The 21492-nt window shown below is 39.8% G+C and overlaps 1 protein-coding gene and 1 long non-coding RNA gene across 4 annotated transcripts in view; one reads left to right on the forward strand and one right to left on the reverse strand.

The window, feature by feature from the left end:
- LOC139012114 (uncharacterized) overlaps positions 1-835 on the reverse strand; it is a 14578-nt gene extending 13743 nt beyond the window's left edge. The window contains exon 1 of the long non-coding RNA XR_011471800.1: positions 355-835. This is a non-coding gene — a long non-coding RNA (uncharacterized lncRNA). The remainder of the gene's footprint in view (positions 1-354) is intronic.
- The window catches only part of LOC139012111 (amine sulfotransferase-like), a 23631-nt gene extending 2586 nt beyond the window's left edge, over positions 1-21045 (forward strand). Inside the window, exons 1-8 of one of the 3 annotated variants that reach the window (XM_070417526.1) lie at positions 3455-3514; positions 6802-6953; positions 8744-8952; positions 10744-10870; positions 12847-12941; positions 15627-15813; positions 18076-18171; positions 18844-18929. In XM_070417526.1, the coding sequence (XP_070273627.1) occupies positions 6812-6953; positions 8744-8952; positions 10744-10870; positions 12847-12941; positions 15627-15813; positions 18076-18128 (813 nt within the window). In that variant the 5' untranslated portion in view covers positions 3455-3514; positions 6802-6811 and the 3' untranslated portion in view covers positions 18129-18171; positions 18844-18929. Of the gene's footprint in view, positions 1-3454; positions 3515-6801; positions 6954-8743; positions 8953-10743; positions 10871-12846; positions 12942-15626; positions 15814-18075; positions 18172-18843 lie in introns of those variants that run through there. The other 2 variants (XM_070417524.1, XM_070417525.1) reach the window with 2 other exon arrangements.
- The last annotated feature ends 447 nt before the right edge of the window (positions 21046-21492 follow it).

Raw genomic sequence — 21492 nt, forward strand, 5'->3', positions numbered from 1 at the left:
GGAGCCAACCTAAACTGGCAGTCAGACATCCCCAGAGGGGTCCCAGACTGCAAGAGGGTACAGGCGGGGCTGAGGGACATTTCCCCCTACCCCCCCCCCCCCACCCCCAGTGCACGAATCTCATGCACCGGGCCTCTGGTATCTAAATAGTATTAAATTTCCATACCTCTTTTAATGATGAAAAGACACCATTGCCATCTATCAACCACATTCAGTAAATTGTCTTGAAAATATCCTCACGAGTGCCATCTAGTGGTTAAGGAATCTACTGCATTTGTAGCTGCCACTATTCTGCAGCTGAGCCCAGCTCCAGAGACAAAGAGGGCAAAAAACTATAAAAACAGAAAAACTTACCTCCCATCCTGGCCACCTCTTCAAATTTTGTCTCCCCTCTACAAAAAGTCCTGCCTTTGTTTACTCTGGGTGTCAGCAAGTTGTGGGGTTTGTTGTTGTTTTCGTGTTGATCCAGACTTTGTAGATGTTTCCAAAAATGCCAGAACTTCAGTGACAGAGTTTGGTGTTCGCTGTGGCAGGCAACAGAATCTGGATTTTCAGTTACAATTTTTGGCGACTCTTCTGGGACTGTGTGGACCCCGGTAAGGCCCCGAGGGCCTGGGCTGAGGGTCCCAGCTGCTTGTGGCAGGCTGACCCCATGACAGGGACTACAGGGATTTCCCAGCAGCTGTTGAGAGTTCTTTATCTCGGGACTCTCCCTGCTCTCCCTCTCAAGGCATCAGGGGCCTGAAACACTCAGCTGGTGGAAGGAAACAGGTCTCTGTGGAGTCTGTGGACTCCAAGTCTGACTGGGTAAGTCATCCTGGGGGCACAGGAGGGGTCCTCTCTCACTGCGCTCTGGTCTGTTTAGCCATCCAGGACTCAGCAAGGAGTCACCTCTGGTATCACTTAGGCAGGGGTAAGACTCTATGACTTTAATCCCAGTTCCTCCCTGGGAGGGAATCAGTTTCTGTCTGAGAGCTCTGCTCTGTCTGTCTGAGAGCCCTCATCTGTCTGTCTGCAATGAATCTTTGCTTACAATTGTTCTTTGCTTGTTTTCTTCTCTTTTGGGAACTTGCTTTGATCATTATTGTTTTGTAACTCATTTGTTTTGACCTTGTCTTTCTTTAGATTTTTTTTTTCTGTTTTGAAACAGGAGACTTGGTCTTGGTTCCATCTGAGAGTCCATTAGGTTGTATTTTAGCTAACTGGTCGATTAAAGTCAATGACAAATCAGAATTGTTTGCCAAAGGTCTGGTAAATAGGATAAGATCTCTTATGTGCAAGATTTCATGTTGTTACATGATAAAAATTCTACTCTGAAAGAATCTACAATGATGGTTCAAAGATGGGGGGAAAGGTCTCACCCATACCCCCAACAGTAAATTTCAAAATCATTAAAATAAAGAATGAAATGGTGGTTTCTGAGGAGCTAGGAGGTAGAGAAAATGGGGAAATGTTGACCAAGGGGTACAAACTTTCAGTTAAACAATGAGAAGTTCTGATGATTTAATACATAGCATGGTTACTATAGCTAATACTGTATTGTGTACTTGAAATTTGCTGTAAGTGAAAGAGATAGTATTGCATCTGTGACAAAGGAATTGTTTTAGCTTTCTCATTTCCATACCAAGCAATGATATGGTACATGCAGCAATTAAAAATATTACTAAGCTTTTTGCTTCCATGGAACTTTCCACTGCTTGGTGAAATCTTATTTTCTAAGATTTTGGAGGTTGTGTCCTATTCCAATAATGGTCTGTCCAAATTACCAACTAAAGACAAAATAGAAAAGGGGATTTGAAAAAGCCCCATATAACTGTGATACAATAACTTAGTCTTTATCCTCAACCCACATACTCAATTTGTCTTGTCTTTTTATGTATTTTAAGAACTTGAGGATTTCACTTAGAGTTATAGCCAACTGGCCTACTGAAGGACAACAGGAAAAACATCTCAAAAGGCCCCTACACCATTTAGTTCAATGAAAATTTGGATTATAAAATCAGAGCTTCTTGGCTGAGCTATTCATTTTAATAAGTAGTCTACTCCCTTTCATTTCTACTCTTTAGGCGATGCCACTCTCACAAAAGTGATTATTGTCTTAATTTATGAACATTATGAGAAACAAAAGAAGGCTGAACCTTTTATAAGCTTAAATTCTCTTCAGCTTAAAACTTATATTTTCTCAGTGAAGACTTGTTCTTTGAAAGGATTAAAAGCCTCCCGTAGAATCAAATTCTATTGCTAGTGGAAACCTGAGAATTATTATCAAAGAGTAGTTTATGTAGGTAACAGATGACTGACAAATGGGAGAAAGTTTCCAGGGAGATGTCAGGGCAGGTGTGAGACATAGTTTAATTATTGTAGAATGCAAAAGAGATAGGCTGCATCTTCTGTAATGTGTCCTGAAAAAATGCAATATAAAACAGGAGTGGAGCCCTAACCAATTTGGCTCAGGGGATAGAGTTGGCCTGTGGACTGAAAGGTCCTAAGTTAGATTCGGTCAAGGGCATGTACCTTGGTTTTGGGCACATCCACAGAAGAAGGTTAGCAGGAGGCAGCTGATTGATGTTTCTCTTTCATCAATGTTTCTAACTCTCTATCCCTCTCCCTTCCTCTCTGTAAAAAATCAATAAAATATATTTTAATACAAACAGGAGTGGAAGGCAATCACTTAGGAAGGACAATCCTGGACATTTTAGAAAATGAATTTAAATACACTGTGATTTTATGAAGTTCTCTGAACCTCCATAGCCATAGCCAGTTTTACATGGGATGTTTGGAGTAAAAACCTGGAAAGGAACACCAGCCTTCTGAGATAGATCTAAAAGATTCATGAGCCATCCTTCATGCCCAAGGAAGCTGTTCCTATAGCTTTCAAATACCTGTTGTTGTTGTTGTATAGTTTCCAATTTAAGTAAATATGATGACTGGTGATCTCACACATTCATGGATAACAAAGACCATTATAAACTTTTGAACAATAATAGATACAAAGGCAGAACTGCCTCAAACAGATTGTCAAACTGCAGCGGGAAGGCCAGGGAGGGTTGGAGGGCAGAAGGGAGGGGGGTAAGAGATCAACCAAAGGACTTGTATGCATGCATATAAGCATAACCAATGGACATAAGACACTGGGGGGTAGGAGAGGCCAGGGGATTGTCAAGGGCAGGGAAAAAAGGACACATATGTAATACTCTTTGTAATCCTTTAAGCAATAAAAAAATTTAAAAAAATAAAAAAAAATATGACGACTGGTTACATGCACCTCTCTTTATTATCGCCACCAGTTTTGACTCCTGCTTTGTCTGGACTAATCACATGCCTATTTTCTAATATCAGTAAAGTATTACCTAATTTATTTATTCAAACTGAGCTATCTGTTGACTCCCTAGAGCAATACTCATTGGCCAAAATACACTTGTAGGGAGTATTTATTTCACAGCAGCACATCATTCCCTGTCATCCATGCAGTTATATCAGAAGTGGATTTTGCTTCATCAGTTGACGTGTAACAGTGAGTAGTAAAAACATAGACATAGAGCCTCTTTCAAGTCTTACCCTCTCTTCAGCATACAATGTATTTATTTCTTTCTCCTCAATTTTCTGTTTTTTCTTCTTTTCTTTTGGACTCAGGGCAAGAATAAGGAAAACACATGACATTTTTTCTTTATAGAAGTACTTTCTCCTATATTCACTAAGGAGATACAAACCATATATGACTCTTGATTCCCGAGATCCTACATAAAAATGCATTCCACACTCTACTCTTTGCTTCTTGTTTCTGTGACAAAATAGCTTGTTCTCTCTTAAGACTGTGCAAGACATACTAAATATAATAAGTCGTTAAAAGGAGTGATTTTAGAATGTTTTTGTGAGCTGCCTGACACTCTTTACTGCGAATCCAGAATTCCTGGAATTCATGCTTTTTGGTGTGTGTGTCCATGTGATACAGTATAAATTCTTCCTCACCACACTCCAAAGGTTGAGTTGTCCAAGGTTTTTCCTGGAAAATTTCATAATAAAAAAGTCATAACAGCATTCCATCTATCTCCTGAAAGCATTCTTTGTGATTTACCAGCCAGTCTCCTCTATCCTCACTTTTCAATAGTTAAGGTTGCCTGGACTTCACCTTGAGTTAGGAAAGCTCTAGCAACTTAGTAGGGCCTTAATTGGATCTTTTAATTGGAGATCAAATAATACCCCACAAAGCCTTCTCTGGAGGTTGAGATAAACATTCATTGAAACAGTATTTTGTCCTTCCCCCCCTGCCCTTTTTTAAGAGTGATTAGCAGGATTGTTAAAATGCACACATTCCAGAAATTCTAATCCTATCAGTCTGTTATAGGCCTAGAATATGAACATTTACCCAAACCCAGGAAATTCTAATGCAAGTGATGTTTCTACTCTTACTCAGCAAAATTATAACATCTGACTTTCCTCTATTGATCAAACGATTTAGGTTGTTTGTAAAAGAATTAAAGTTTTTTGACATGCAATTTAGACAAAGCCACATATGCAACTTTAACAAATTCATTTTCTAGGTGTGCACAGAAAATTTTTAAAAGAACACAACTAACATAAGTGTTGGTTCTAAACCTAGTGTTATTAGAACTTCTGGGATTTCCTCATCTATTTAACATTCAAGAATAGATTTTTCGCTCAGTTAGTGTGGCTCAGTGGTTGAGCATCAACTTATGCACCAGGGATCATGGTTTGATTCCTGGTCAGGGTACATGCCTGAGTAGCGGGCTCAATTCCCAGAAGGGGGCATGCAGAAGGCAGGTGATTGATGATTCTCTCTCATCATTGATGTTTCCAACTCTCTTTTTCCCTCTCCCTCTTTGAAATATATATATACTAGAGGCCCGGTGCACAAAAATTTATGCACTGGAGCGGGGGGGAGGGGAGGGGGGGGGGCCCTCAGCCCGGCCTGTGCCCTCTCACAGTCTGGGACCCCTCAGGAGATAACGAACTGCTGGCTTAGGCCTGCTCCTGGGTGGCAGAGGGCAGACCCAATCCCTAGGTGCAGCCCCTGGTCGGGCTCAGAGCAGGGCTGATTGGGGAGTTGGGGCGCCGCCCCCTGTCAAGCACAGAGCAGGGCGGATTGGGAGGTTGTGATGCCACCCTCAGTCACGCTCAGGGTGGGGTTGATTGGGGGGTTGGGGCACTGCCCCCTGTCACGCACAGAGCAGGGCCAATCAGGGGGTTGGGCGCTGCCCCCTGTCATGCACAGAGCAGGGCCCATCAGGGGATTGGGGAGCTCCCCCCTGTCACGCACAGAGTAGGGCCGATAGGGGAGTTAGGGCACCACCCCCTGTCACACACAGAGCAGGGCAGATCAGGGGGTTGGGGCACCGCCCTCTATCACCCACAGAGCAGGGCCGATCAGGGGGTTGGGGCGCCGCCACTGTCACACTCAGGGCAGGGCCAATGGGGAGATTTTGGCTCTACCCCATCACACACAGAGCAGGGCTCGTGGGGGGTGGGGGGGCGAGGCGCTGCACCCTGTCACACTGATCCGGTGCCAGGAGGCCTCTTGGCTCCGCTGATCCCGGTGCTGGGAGGCATATTACCCTTTTACTGTATAGGATAGAGGCCTGGGGGCCGGCTGGTTTGCCCTGAAGGGTGTCCTGGATCAGGGTGGGGGTCCCCACTGGGGTGCCTGGCCAGCCTGGATGAGGGGATGATGGCTGTTTGTAGCTGGTCACACACCCTTCAGGGTTGGGGTCCCCACTGGGGTGCCTGGCCAGTCTGGATGAGGAGCTGAGGGCTGCTTTCAGGCTGGTGGTTGTTGACTGAAGCTCCCAACCGCTCCTTTTTTTTTTCTCTCTCTTTTTTTTATTTTATTCTGGGTCAGCTTTAGCTCTGGCTCTAGCTCTGAGGCTTCCGCTGTGAAACAATGTATAACTCCAGCTCTGAGACCCCAGCCGGCTGAAAGCTGGTTTCTGGGGTTTTGTTTAGCTTCTATATTTGTTAGAATGTTTCAAACTGCCAGCTCAGAGGCCGGCAAGTCAGGCGGGGAACGTTGGAGTCTGCAGTCACTGGAGCAAGCAAGCCTAATGTTCGCTTCCAGCTGCCTGGCTGCCAGCTCCAATCTTGGCTGACAGTTAATTTGCATAAGGATATGCTGATTAGCCAATGGGAAGGGTAGCGGTCGTACGCTAATTACCATGTTTCTCTTTTATTAGTGTAGATTTTAATTCTAGAGGACCAGCCCACAAAAATTTGTGCACTCGGGCGGGGGGGGGGGGGGGGGGAGGTGTCTCTCAGCCCGGCCTGTGCCCTCTCACAGTCTGGGACCCCTCAGGGGATGTCCACCTGCTGGCTTAGGCCCGCTCTCCAGGGGATGGAGCCTAAGCTGGCAATCAGACATCGCTCTGGCAGCCCGGGAGCCCTTGAGTGATGTCTACTTGCCAGCGGGGAGCAGGCCTAAGCTGCAGTCGGACATCCTTAGCACTGCTGAGGTGGGAGAGGCTCCCGCCACCAGTGCTGTGGTGGCAGCCGTCAGCCTGCCTTGTGGCTGAGCAGAGCTCCCTCTGTGAAAGTGCACTGACCCCCAGGGGTCAGCTCCTGCATTGAGTGTCTGACCCCTAGTGGTTAGTGTGCATCATAAGTGACTGGTCCTTCTGCAGTTCAGTCAATTTGCATACTAGGGTTTTATTATATAGGAAGCTGTTTAGTATGGCATGGGTTGAGACACATGACATTTAAAAGGTGCTTGGCATATATTGAACACTCAGTGTTAGTAATTACTATAAAATACTAAGAAATTGAAAGAATTTTATTTGTTTTTACTTGTAGGTGAATAATTATGGACAACAAAGACACATATTTGCTGAACTTTAAAGGCTATAATTTTGAATCTTCTTTAGTTGATGCTGACTTTCTAGAAAATCTAGATGATTTTGAAATTAGAGATGATGATGTCTTCATAATTACATATCCAAAATCTGGTAAGTTTGAGGAGTGGACTACCTGCTATCAGTTTTCACTCTGGTTTGGTAATACATGTGTACAAATGAGCCCTTTTCCAGACATTAACAGTAGCCCAGCCTACATTTAGAGCACCATTAGGATTTTTAATAAAGTTAAATAAATCTCAAAGTGTTACTATATAAGCTCATTTAAAATGAATATATTGTCATCTTTTAAGGCACCTCAGAAGAAACCAAATATTGAGCCAAAGCAGATACTAGGTCAATGCTCACCTGTTGGCTTTCTCTGAGAATGGAAGAAAACATATTAATAAAACCAGCAGGCTTTTGGTTAGCAGCATCTCTCAGTCAGAACTAATTCCTAATATGCTTTTCAATTACTCTAATTGCTTTTATTTCCCTATAATAATGAAAGAATTTTGAGCTAATGGAAATTGTCCTCAAATCTTACATTCCCCTTAAAAGCTTATTTTTTATATGTGCTTTTTAGAACACAGGGTGATTGGTGTTCTTGAATCAATGTTGTACGAAGTGGTTAATATTGCTCAGAGATACATTGGAGTCAAAGTCAACACAAAAAAAGTCATTCCTGATTTTCATGAAAGTGCTCCAGTCCCTCCCTTTTACCATTGACTTTCAAATTCAGGACCCTGTTTACTTTCCCCAAATTAGTAATACAATGCCTTTTCCCTGGATGTTTCTACTCTGCAAAATGTGTCAGCACATTCGATATCAGGTGTCTTTTGTTTTCCTCCCTTAGATGTTGGTAGTGCCTCAGTTTGCTTAGGTTTAGGTTAAGCAGCCCATAAGAACTTTTTCTTTATCCTTAATTCAGACTAAGTACTTGGCACACCACACATCAGTCCTTAGTCCAGCCTGATGAGAGATTAGTGACTCTCCAAGATTCACCATAAATTTTATCAAGTCTTCTGTGTCTATTAAAATCTACTCAATTGAGTAGCAATGATTGCAAGATTATTGACACCTCACATTCTTTTAGAACATTGATTATATATTCATGAACATAGGTTCAAAAATCCTGAACCCAATAAATATAAGTGAAACAAATCTAGCAATGTCAAAAAAAAAACAAACAAAAAAATACTACTGTTACCAGGTGGCTTTATTTCAAGACTGGTTTAAAAATATATGAATGCAGTTCACCCACATTACTAGAGCATAGAAGAAAGCCTGAATTATCATTTCAACAGGTACAGAACAAGCATTTAATAAAATTCAGCATACATTCCTAAGGGAGACGATTAGCAAACTAGGGAGAAAGTGAACTTTATACTGACGAATGGAATCTACCAAAAACTACCAAAGACATCAAATGTGAGAGTGAAACATTTTAAATCAAGTATGAGACAAGAATGCCCATCAGTACTATTTAGCACAGTATTGGGAGACCTGCACAATGTTAAAAAGAAAAGGTGAAAGGGGTCTTGATCTCTTAAACTGTCTATATTTCCAAAAGGTAAAATGTAAGAAAAACTAAGGAAAGAGAAACAGAGACAGCCGCAGAAAATCACATGAACAGAACTTACATGAATCACAGGGAACAAAAGAGCTGAAGGGTTAATCTAAGTCACTATCACAACTTTTTTCCAGTAAAAATGGAACTTAGAACACCTAATTTTAATGTAAAACACATAGAAAAAAAAGTTGGGCACATTTCCTTGGCATATTTGGAGTGGTTAAAAAGAAAGAAAAAGCTGCAAATAGTTTTGAGATAGATTACATAATTATTTACATTGTTAATAAAAAAATTAATTCAGGGTTGGAAATGAAATTATTTCTTTTTACAGGTACCATCTGGACTCAGCAGATACTAAGCTTGATTTATTTTGAGGGTCATCGTAACAGAACTGAAGACTTGGCAACGCTTGATAGAGTCCCCTTCTTGGAATACAATATCCGCAAAATGGACTTTCTCAACAGACCGTCTCCTCGCCTCTTCTGTTCCCACCTCCCATATTATTTAGTACCGAAAGGTCTCAAGAGCAAAAAAGCTAAAGTAAGTCATATAAATAGCGTATGGACCTTTGGCACAAACAAAAATACTTTCTTCAAATATATTTTTCCATCCTCACTCATTCACAGTCTTTCAATGTGATAATTATAATCTTTGATACTGTTTTACACATTAAATACATATGGAATTATAAGTATATACATAAATTGGGTCATCCCACGCATTGCTTGTAGTGTGATTATATAGTATACAGCAACATTTCTTTGATGATAGCACATAAAATTCTATTCTTTTTAATGGTCTAGTAGAATTTATTGTATGGCTCTACAATGTTTAGTGTATTGATGGACAGGTAAGTTGCAGCAAATGTATATATTACATCACAATACACATTCTTTTTTCTTTTTTTTAATCTTCACCCAAGGATATTTTTCCATTGATTTTTGGGAGAGTAGAAGAGAGCGGGAAGACAGAGAGAAATATCGATATGAGAGAAACACATTGGTTGCCTCCTGCATGAGCTTGACCAGGGTGCAGGCCAAGATGAGCCTGCAACCTAGGTAACCTGTCCTTGACCATAATCTAACCTGGGACCCTTAGGTCCAGAGTCCCACGCTCTATCCACTGAGCCAAACAGGCTTGGGCCAAACTTTTTAGTTTTCAATATAAATTATAAAATATCTCAAACTAATCTGAGTTTGCATTTTACTAATCAATAATGAGATTAAACACTTTCTGATATGTTTATTGGCCATAATTATTTCTTATTCTGTGAAATTATTATGATTTTTGTCCAATTTCTAAATTTCATTGTCTCTTTCTTAATGATTTATTTTATATATATTCTGGATACTAATAAATTATTGGTTATATGTGTTGCTTTTCTCCTACTTTGTTGCTTTTTGTAACTTCATGCTATATATTTTGATGAACAGCATTCTTTAAAATTAATTTAATTTAATTGATCAATTTTTATTTTAACTAAAATAATATTTTTCTGTTTAGGAAATCTTTTTCTTCTCTGAGACCAGAAAGATATTTTTTATTTTTGAGATGTCAAATGTTGCTTTCATATTTAAATCCTTAATCCATTTGTAATTTTTTGGGGGGAGGGGGGTCAGGTGTGAGGTATGAAGTAGAATTCCAGTTTTATATTGTATGGATAATTACTTGTTTCAACATCATCTGTTAAGTAGTTTTTCCTTTTTGAAATGCTCTCAAGTGCTATCCGGGCTTTTTATCAAATGTCACTTAACCCTCACAGAGGGTACATTGAAACAGTTTTTATGAAGGGTAATTTGTAATATTAACCAACCTTAATTAAATAAATAATTTTACTTTTAGAAATTATTCCTATATGCTTGCACATGTAAAATGTCAGGTCAATAAAGTTGATTACTTCAACAGTTTTTGTAATATAAAATAAAAAAGTATAACCTAAATTTCCATGAGTAGTAAGCTGGATGAAACAAATTATTATGCATTCATATAGTGACATCTGTTGGTGTGAATAAACAACAACCTCTAAGGTCAACCAAGAATTGTTAAAATTGGCCAAAACCGGTTTGGCTCAGTGGATGGAGCGTCGGACTGCGGACTGAGGGGTCCCAGGTTCGATTCCGGTCAGGGGCACGTACGTTGGTTGCGGGCACATCCCCAGTAGGGGATGTGCAGGAGGCAGCTGGTCGATGTTTCTCTCTCATCGATGTTTCTAACTCTCTATCCCTCTCCCTTCCTCTCTGTAAAAAAATCAATAAAAAATATATTAAAAAAAAAAAAGTTTAAAAAAAAAAAAAAAGAATTGTTAAAATTGTTTTCCTGTACCCCCTGCAGATTATTTACGTCTACAGAAACCCCAAGGATGTTATGACTTCATTCTTTCATTTTTCAAATATGGTGATCCGGCTTGAAGCTGGGAATGATATGGAACATTTCATGAAAAGGTTTCTAGATGGAAATGGTAACTATGAATTTATGCATTTAACTTGTTTATGAGGCCATGTTTCCATTTAGCCAAATTCTCAAACTTGGGGAACATATTTTAAGGAAATAAAGAAGAGTAACGCTAGAAGCTGGATGCACATAAGTGGTTACTGCTCTGTTAATTTAATTTGCCACCCAATGGCTTTTCTATTCTCACCAGGACCACTTTGGGGATTGCTATGTTGCAAAGGCATATTGTTTAAGAAACAGTTTGACCAGATCATAAAAGAACCGCAATGGTGTACCCATTCAAAGTGGATGTAGTGTGTGTGTTCTGTCATGGACTTATGGCAGGCTTTACATGGCAGCAGTGCAATATTCATTTCAACACTGAGGAGGATAGATTGATGGGAGAGGCTTGTGGAATGTGGAACTGGGGCTCTCACTTATTTAGAAGATTAGATTCAGGTCTGTCTTATAGATATCTGAAGTTGCTCTCCAGAGATCTTAAAATTTATATATATAAAGAGCCAGGGCCGTCACAACCGAAACAAGTGAATGATGACCGAACAGGCTGAGTGGGGTGACAAGTCCAGCAGGGGGGTTAATGAGGGACGACCAGACGACAGAGCAGCAGGCTGCTTGGGGCGACCAGGCCAGCAGTGGGGTCAGTGAGGGATTACCAAACGACTGAGCAGCAGGCTGTATGGGGTGACCAGGTCAGCAGGGGAGGCAGTGAGGGGCAACCAGGCCGGCAGAGGGGGACAATGTGGCACGACCAGGCCAGCAGGGAGGGCAGTTGGGGGCGACCTGGCTGGTGGGGGGGGGGGGGGGGGAGAGGGGGCGCGCGCGTGAGTGGCAACCAAGCCAGCAGGGGGGGCAGTTGGGGGTTACCAGACTAGCTCGCGGGGCAGTGAGGGGAAACCAGGTCAGCCGAGGGGGCAATGAGGGGTGATCAAGTCAGCAGGCAGAGGCAGTTAGCGGTGATCAGACTGGCAGGGGGGCCAGTTAGAGGTGATCAGGCAGGCAGGCAGGTGAGCAGTTAGGAGCCAACAGTCCCAGATTGTGAGAAGGATGTTTGACTGCTAGACAGTCCCGGCAGTCGGACATCCCCAGAGGGGTCTCGGATTGGCGAGGGTGCAGGCTGGGCTGAGGGAACCACCCCTCCTCCCCCCCACCCCTGGGGCACAGATTTCATGCACTGGGCCTCTTGTCCCATATAATATAGAGGTAATATGCAAAATGACCATCACAACCTCACACAAGAGGGCCACCACAAGATGGCTGGCAGGGGAGGGCAGTTGTGGGTGATCAGGCCAGCAGGGGAGGGCAGTTATGGGAGACCAGGCCAGTAGAGGAGTGCAGCTGAAGGTGACCGCTCCTGCAGGGGAGGGCAGTTGGGGGCCATCGGGCCAGCAGAGAAACAGGCGTCGATCTGGTTGGCAGGGGAGTGGTTAGAGGGTGATCAGGCTGGAAGGCAGAAGTGCTTAGGGGCAATCAGGCAGGCAGGCAGGTGAGTGGTTGGGAGCCAGCAGTCCCGGATAGTGAGAGGGATGTCCGATTGCCAGTTTACTCCATCGGACCTAAACCGGCAGTCGGACATCCCCCAAGGGGTCCCAGATTGAGAGGGTGCAGGCTGGGTTGAAGGACACCCCCTCCAGTGCATGAATTTTGTGCACCAGGCTTCTAGTAGATAATTAAAGGAGAAATAAAGACAGTTTTTTAGGTGGAAGAAGTAAGAAAGTAAGGAGCTTACCGTAAATCTTCACAATTAGTTGTTTGGGTTTCTTATTTTGTCCCCTGCTGCTTTTCCTAAATACATAGGAGAGGCAGGTTTCCATTAAAATCATGTAATTATTTCCCAAAGCACCATTTTTACAAGGTAACAAAGATGTCTAATGGTGGGGGCTTTACTTTCCTTCCAGGGGATTCCAGAACAGAAAAGAAAGTCTCTAGTTTGCTGTTTGATAAGTGCAACATCTTTACCTTGTCACTTACTAATTTCCCCCCCAGTGGTAGGAAGCCGTTGGTTTGATCACGTCAGAGGCTGGTATGAGCACAGACATGACTTCAGTATTCTGTTTATGATGTATGAGGAAATGAAAAAGGTAAGAGGCAAAGGTTATTTTTAAAAATTATTTCTTTGAAACCCTTTTTGATTTTGGTTTAAATGAACCACATTTTCCTAGTTTTCTTGGTACCTAACTACTTCTCATGCTTTTTCAGGGGTTTCTCATTTCCTGCCCGACCCTCAATTATTGGTTTCCTCAGGGCTCTCTTCCCATTGCACACAGTCATGTTTTGTGGTTCCTTTTCATGCAGCCATCTGTGTCTCTAAGGGCAAACTCACATGACTAGTGATTGAAAAAAGAGAAAAGGCACTTCGAAAGAGTGGGGCCAGTCCTGGCCGATGTGACTAGTTGATTGTCATCCTATGCAATAAAGGGTTGCTGGTTGGATCCCCAGGCAGGGCCTGGGTTGCAGGCTTGATCCCTGGTAGGAGGCACGATGTTTCTCTCCCTCTCTATTCCTCTCTCTCTAAAAATCAACAAAAATATTAAACAAACAAACAACAAACAAAAACAACCCTGGGGTGAGAAGCCACTAAGATTTGGCCAATTAGTCAGAGGTAATTGTGTGCCCAGTGATGCAAGTTCTTTGTGTTTTGTTGTTGTTTTTATTAACGAGAATCTTCAAATGTAGCTTTCATGGAAATCACATAGTATTTACATGTTGGCATCCAATGAAAACTGTCTTAATACATTGTGTAAACCCAACCAAACACATTTGAGGTTCACCACAAGATGGCTGGCAGTTGTGGGTGATCAGGCCAGCAGGGGAGGGCCTGATATGTTGACTACCTGCTACATATCTTACTTGCTCATTAATTCAAAATTATAAAATGCCTAGTATGTGACAGACCCTAAATCATCAGACAAAGACAATTGAACCCTTTATTTAGAGTATTTATAATCCAAAAGGGAAAACAAATATTCACTAAGTAGGTATATATACTTCAAATCTATGATAACTGTTAAAAGGAAAAGTGTAAGTATGATAGGATATGAAATATACTGATCTGGTATAGGTAATAGGCAATTGTTTCTGGAAAAGTACATGACAACTTCAAGTGAGTAGATATGAGTTGGCAGAGAGGTAAAAGTGAAGTCTAAGCCAAGAAAAGAGAATGTGCAAAATATCTGAAGCTGTCAGGTGCATGATATCTTGGAAGGAAGAAGTTAAAGAGCAAGGTGGAGGGAATGAAAGATTAAGATAGAGAGGTGGATACAGTAGGAGCCAGACCATGCAAGGTCTGTAGACTTTGTTAGTGATAGTAATTTCTTCATCTTAAAAGCAATAATGAGCTTTTTAACAGTTATTTGAAGAATAGCAATATGATAGAATTAGTATCTTTAGAATCTAATTCCCTCTAATGGGTTTAAAAGTGATAATAGTAAATACAGGCAAACTAGTTAGAGACCAGTTTGCTAAACCACAGTTCATTGTTAGTGTAAGTAAATGCAAATGATCTGGGGATGTTGTTTTTGTATCCTACAACTTTGCTGAGTTTTTTAATAGTTCTAACAGGGTTTTGTTTTGTTCTGTTTCTTTTGTTTGTTTGTCTTTTGTAGATCTTTAGTGTTTTCTATGTATAAAATCATGTTGTATGTGAACACATAATTTTACGTCTTTCTTTAAATTTGGATGCCTTTTTCTTGTCTATTGACTCTGGCTAGGATTTCCAGTATTAGGCTGAATATAAATGGTGAGAATTGGCATCCTTGCCTTGTTCCTGATCTTTTGTTGTTGTTGTAGTTGTTAATCCTCACCAGAAGATACTTTCCCATTGATTTTTAGGGAGAGTAAAGGACAGAGAAAGGGAAAGACAGAAATATTGATGTGAGAGAAACACACTGATTGGTTGCCTACTGCATGTGCCCTAACCAGGGCCCGGGTTGGGGAGGAGCCTATAATCATAGTACATGCCCTTGACTGAAATCAAACCATGGACCCTTCAGTCTGTAGGCAGAGGCTCTATCCACTGAACCAAACCAACTAGGGCTTTTCATCTTTGTATTCCAGGAGTAAATCCCACTTGTTCATAGTGTATAGTTCTCTTAATCCATTACTAAATTTGTTTCGTTAGTAATTTGTTGAGGATTTTTGTATCTTATCTTTCATAAATGATATTGGTTTTTAGTTTTCTTTTCCTGTAGTGTTCTCATGTGCCTTTGTTATCAGGGTAATGCTGGCCTTATAGAATGAGTTTGGAAGTATTTCCTCCTCTTTGATTTTGTTGAAATTTTGAAGTTAGAAGATTGGTGTTAATTCTTCTTTAATTTGTGTTTGGTAGAATAACCAATGAAGCCACCAAACTTGGACTTTCCTTTTCTGTAGCCATTGTATTTAATTACTTGCTTTACTCTTTCCCTCATGAAATTGTAAACTCTTAACAAGCACAGATAGCATATTATTGTTCTCTTAAACTTCTCCAGCACCTATCACAGTTTTTGAAACATAACATTCCTAAAAGTACCAGTTGAATGAATGAATGATGAGTAAATGAGGGGGAGTTGTCCTTATAAAATGAAACAGTAGAAAGCTCTAACAAAGCTGACAACCAGAGCACTCATTTTCATAGAAGGAGTAGGAAAGTAATATATCTTTGTCAAACTTTAGACTTACAATAAATCCAATCACCTTCAGTTTTCCAAAATGTGATGAAGATGTTGGGATGTAACTCATGCATTCTTTGTAAGCTGAATAGTTTCTCATACCCACAATTCTTTCAGGATCTCAGAAGTTCTGTGCTTAAAATCAGCCGTTTTCTTGAGAAAGAACTGAGTGAAGAGGATGTGGAAGCTATTGTAAAACAGGCTACATTTCCGAACATGAAGTCTGATCCAAAAGCCAATTATGATGAGATTCTAAAACATGAAATCGGGAAAAGAACAGATGAGGGACATTTTCTGCGCAAAGGTGATGCTCAGGGGTTTTTAGAAGCAAAAGTGTTGAGAGTTCCGTGATTGCTTTGTCCCTACAGTAATTAAGGGGTGTTTTTACCGTGTCTTTCTAAGTACTGTCATGTGGAACCTGGAGAGAATCAAAGATCTTAACTGCCAATGGCCCTGGAAAGTATCCCAGGAAACTACACAATTTTTTAGTACATAGTCTAACACTTGAACCTAATTAATCAATATTACATTCCTTCCTTTTAGTCTACATGTCCCTACTCTTTTTTTTAACATATTTTTTCCTTTATTGATTAAGATTATTACAAATGTGTCCTAATCCCCCCAATGTCCTCTTATCCCCCCAATCCTGCCCTCACCTTGACCCCCTGTTGTCCACATCCATCACTTATGCTTATATGCATGCATACAAGTCCTTTGGTTGATCGTTCCCCCTCACCCCCACCCTCCCCTACCTTCCCTCTGCGTTTTGAGCATCTAATCGATGCTTCTCTGTCTCTACATCTGTTTTTGTTCATCGGTTTATGTTGTTCATTATAATCCACAAATGAGTGAGAGCATGTGATATTTATCTTTCTCTGACTGACTGATTTCACTTAGCATAATGGTTAGCAAGTCTTACCTGAAGGTTATGTATATATGTGACCAGGACAATTCCAATTATTGTTTTTCTTTATTTCTCCTAGAACATTCTAGAAGTAAACCCAACATGTATTTTGTTGTGGGGGAGGGAGTTTGAGTTACTTATTTCCTCATGTGTCAGATTTCTTCAATGTAAAAAGTAAATTAATACTTCTTGAAACCGCCGAAACCGGTTTGGCTCAGTGGATAGAGCGTCGGCTTGCGGACCTCAGAGGGGTCCCAGGTTCGATTCCGGTCAAGGGCATGTACCTGGGTTGCCGGCACATCCCCAGTGGGAGATGCGCAGGAGGCAGCTGATCGATGTTTCTCTCTCATCAATGTTTCTAACTATCTCTCTCCCTTTCTCTCTGTAGACAATCAATAAAATATATTTAAAAAAAATACTTCTTGAAACCAATATGCTATGAATTCAAGTATTCATTAACAACATGCAATTAATTTTTATCATGCTTCTATGACATGCCAGGAATTAAGAATGAATATACTTTCCCCCTGATACTTAATTTCAATTAAACAATTTTTTTGATCTTTTAATGTACATTTTTCTAGAACATAATTTGTATTTCTTTTAGTCATTTTTTATTCACTAATTTATCCATAACTTAGCATTTTGATGATGGATATTTATTCTTAATTAATGAAGATCTGCTTGAAATTGATCTTGATATTGCCACTTTTTAAAAGTGTTTATTTTTTGTTCCATATATTATCAGCTTTTAAGTCTCATTGCTTAACTAGACCAAATACAAAGTAATTCTCATGCCCATAAATAGCTGGCTAACTGTTCCAAATGCCAATGATAATGTTTAAACAAGAAAATTTGATAGTTGAAGATGGCAAATAATCTTAATTTAAATTGGCTTAATGACAGTATCTAAGTTCCATCAAGTAAAACTGAAGCAATGACAGCTCTGAACACACTCTCTGACCTTGATTTCATTACTTGAAAATCTTTAGGTTTCATTTTTTTAAATTTTAAAATGTTTTTATTGATTTCAGAGAGGAAGGGAGATGGAGGGAGAGATAGAAACATCAATGATGAGAGAGAATCATTGGTTGGTTGCCTCCTGCACGCCCCACATTGGGGATTGAGCCCGCAACACGGGCAGGTGACCTGACCGGGAATCAAACTGTGACCTTCTGGTTCATAGGTCAACATTCAAGCACTGAGCCCTACTGGCCGGGCTTTCTTTTCAACTTTACTTATTTTATCTTTAGCTTTTTATTTATGTATTTTTACTTTTTAAATTATAGTTGTGATTCAAGATTATTTTATATTGGTTTCAGGTATGCAACATAGTGGTTAGACATTTCTATAATTTATGAAGTGATCCCCCCAATAATTATTGTACCCACCTGGAACCATACCTAGTTATTACAATATTATTGGCCATATTTGCTATACTGTATTTTACATGCCATACCTATTTTGTAATTACCAGTTTGTACTTCTTAATCCCTTCAGTTTTTCAATTTTAAAAATGAAGAAATACTGATATTGTGTTAAGAATTAAATTACATGCTAGATATAGTTTACCAAGTATGGTGCCTGGCATTTTTTTTTTAATTTTTGTATATATATTTTCTCTTTATTTTATTCTTTCCCCATCCCCATTAATTCCCCCAGTGTTCGGCAAACGCATTAGTCAACAGAGCCAATATCAACAGTACAACGATTGAAATTTCTTTTGAGAGCCAAATTTATTAAACTTAAACTAAATAGGTAGGTACATTGTTATTAACCTAATCAGGGTACTCCTAAGGCTTAGGAAGAGCCACACTCAAGGGGCCAAAGAGCCGCATGTGGCTCGCGAGCCGCAGTTTGCCAACCACGGTCCTATCCCATCTTCCACCTCTACCCACCTCTCTTTCTCTCTCAATCACCACACTGTTGTCCATGTCCATGAGTTCTCTCTCTTTTTTTTTCTCATTCTCTCCACCCCACATTCCCAATAGTTACCCCATACCAGAGTTGGCTGTCTGCTCTCTATGTATGAATCTATTTTGCTTGTTCGTTCAGTTTGTTCATTCAATTCCACATATGAGTGAAATGAGATGGTACTTGTATTTCTTTGGTGCCTGGTATTTAGTAAAATATATGAAAAAATTCTAACCTAGTCCTCTATTTTACTTTTGTTATACCATCTCAATAAACATTATAACTTAATGGTAGTGGTTGGTGAAAGCATAATAGCTAAGGATAGTGAACTTTAGAAGTATTTTTCAGTTTGTTTCTTAGTTCATTTTTGTATAAGGAAACATGAAGTATCAAACCCATGGAGAACTACCAGATATTTAGCGTGGCTTGAAGAGGAGATGAAAGTGGGTGGGAAGAAACTCTTGCCCTGATAGTGCCACTTACTCACCCAGGTGCCGATCGTGTGCTTATTTCTAGGTACCGTTGGAGACTGGAAACATCACTTGACAGTGGAGCAAAATGAAAGATTTGACAAAATATTCGAAAGGAATATGAAAAATTTGCCTTTGAAGGTCATCTGGGATTTAAACGAGGAGTAAAATCAGTGTAAAAGAATTCTAAAAAAATCTAACTAGAGAGGCTATTTTAATATACACATTAATTTGTGCTTCTTATGCAAATGTTAATTACAAAACTTTATTAGTAAAAAATGAGTAAACTGTACTTAGATTAGTTGCCAGGAGTTTGATAAACACTTTGAAATTTAAAAATTAAAATGATTTAGGAGATAGTCTGCATTGATACCCTGTATTATAAATTGAAAAACAGGAAGCATGTAATAGGAATTATAAATGTTCTGAGTTTTCTGTAGTGTGTATTTTTTCTTTACCTACAATTAAACTGAGTATCAATGAAACATTAAAATGTATTATATTATTGTAATTAAAAATTAATTACAATAATAAAATAAATAAGGTCAATAGTGTAAACTGTAGTCCAGAGGTGAATCTTACCCCAAAGACAAAGAGTATCAAAGCATCATCATATAGAGAAGATATTAAAAATCCAAGCAGTGTTTTAATTCCGGACATGGTATACATAGTGTGTATGCTAACTTTACATTTTTAGTTAACCAGGTCACATCTATATCAACTCTTATTGAATTATAAATGAGATATATTTTGCTTTATTTTTTATATTCAGAGTTTAGACCAATTTGCTAGACATCCTTTTGAAACAATTAGGTTTCAAAACAGTGCCCGACAGTTGTCAAATCACAGTTGACTGGCTCACCAAGGCAAGTCACAAGAAATTCTGGGAGAGAGAGAAGACTTCTGCAAAACCAATCTACAGGGAGAAGAATATTTCAAAGACCGTTCTGTTACCTTATTGAGAAAACTTTTATTTTTCTGTCCTTCCAAGAGTGTAGGTAACCATGTCATATTTTGCTCTAGGGTCTTCGTTCATGTTTTTAAAAGTAGCCTATTTCACTATGGATTCCACAGCCTCATTAGTCAGTTGTGTTTCAAGAAACTTGCTGATTTTTAGTTCAGTGCTTCTGGGGTTCTGAAGTGGTTTAAGTTGATCACAGATGAATCCCGTGATGAAGAGAAGGCAATGTACATACCAGAATAAAGGCCCACAATGTAACAAATGTGTGAATAAGGACTCTATCAGGCAGGTACTACTCAAAGATATAGGAGTGTTTCTAGTTATAGTTTAAACATGTTGGGGAAGATGTTCAGGAATCCAGTAGAAACATGAGACAAAACTCTTTTCACTACACATTCCATTCATTTCTGCCTACCACTGTGTTCATGAGGCCTACCCTGCCTACCCTATTTAATAATGCAACCTCCCCAGCGTGCCTTCTGACACTTCCTGTGATTACTAGTTTTCTACATTACTTTTTTTAAAAATATATATATTTTATTGATTTTTTACAGAGAGGAAGGGAGAGAGATAGAGAGTTAGAAACATCGATGAGAGAGTAGACATCGATCAGCTGCCTCCTGCACATCTCCTACGGGGATGTGCCCGCAACCCAGGTACATGCCATTGACCGGAATCGAACCTGGGACCTTTCAGTCCGCAGGCCAACGCTCTATCCACTGAGCCAAACCGGTTTCGGCTCTACGTTACTTTTTTATTCCCAGAACATTTATCACTTTTCAATACACTAAACAATGTGATTATGTACTACTAGTATACTCATTGTATAGTGTCTGACTTTCACCACTAGTATGTTAGTTCTAGGAAAACAGGAATTTTTTTAAAAATCCATTTTGTTCAGTGCTTAAAACAGTACCCGGAATGTAACAGTCACTGGGTAAATTTGGGGATGAAAGAATAAATAAATTATTGCCTAACTTAAAGGGAAACGTGAAGGCCTAAGAGTAAATCAAACCTATGTACTAAAAAAAGAGAGACTCATGGACACAGACAACAGTATGGTGATTGCCAGAGGGAGGGGGGAGGTGGAAGGTAAAGGGGGAATAAATGATGATGGAAGGAGACTTTATTGGGGTGGTAAACACACAATACAATATACAGATGATGTATTATATAATTGTATACCTGAAACTTATATAATTTTATTAACCAATGAGACCCCAATAAATTCAACAAAAATAAAACAAAAACAAAATAAAGGACTTTCTAATCATTTCACTCATTGATAACCTAAAACAAATTTCTATCTAAAAAGTCCTTAGGTAAGAATATTTGAAAAGTATGTTCTCAGTCAGTCTCAAATGGTCATATACTATGTGATTACATTTATTTAACATTCTTGAAATAAAATTGAAGAGATGGAGAACAGATTACTAGTTGCCAGAATTGTGGTGGTGATTGCTATACATGTGATAAATTTGCATTGAACTATACACACACACACACTGGCTAAATCTGAATAAGCTCTGGGAACCATGAATGTCAACTTCCTGATAGGGATCATGTATTATAGTTACACAAAATGTTACCATGAGAAAGGGAGAGAGAAACATCAGTGATGAGAGAGAATGATCTGTTGGCTGCCTCCTGCATGCCCCCTACTGGGGATTGAGCCCAGAACCCAGGAATGTGCCCTGACTGGGAATTGAACCATGACTTCCGGTTCATAGGTCG

The sequence above is a fragment of the Myotis yumanensis genome, unplaced genomic scaffold, assembly GCF_028538775.1.
Source record: "Myotis yumanensis isolate MYYU_CA2020_CCGP unplaced genomic scaffold, mMyoYum1.0.hap1 SCAF_6, whole genome shotgun sequence".
In the NCBI taxonomy this organism is placed as follows: Eukaryota; Metazoa; Chordata; class Mammalia; order Chiroptera; family Vespertilionidae; genus Myotis; species Myotis yumanensis.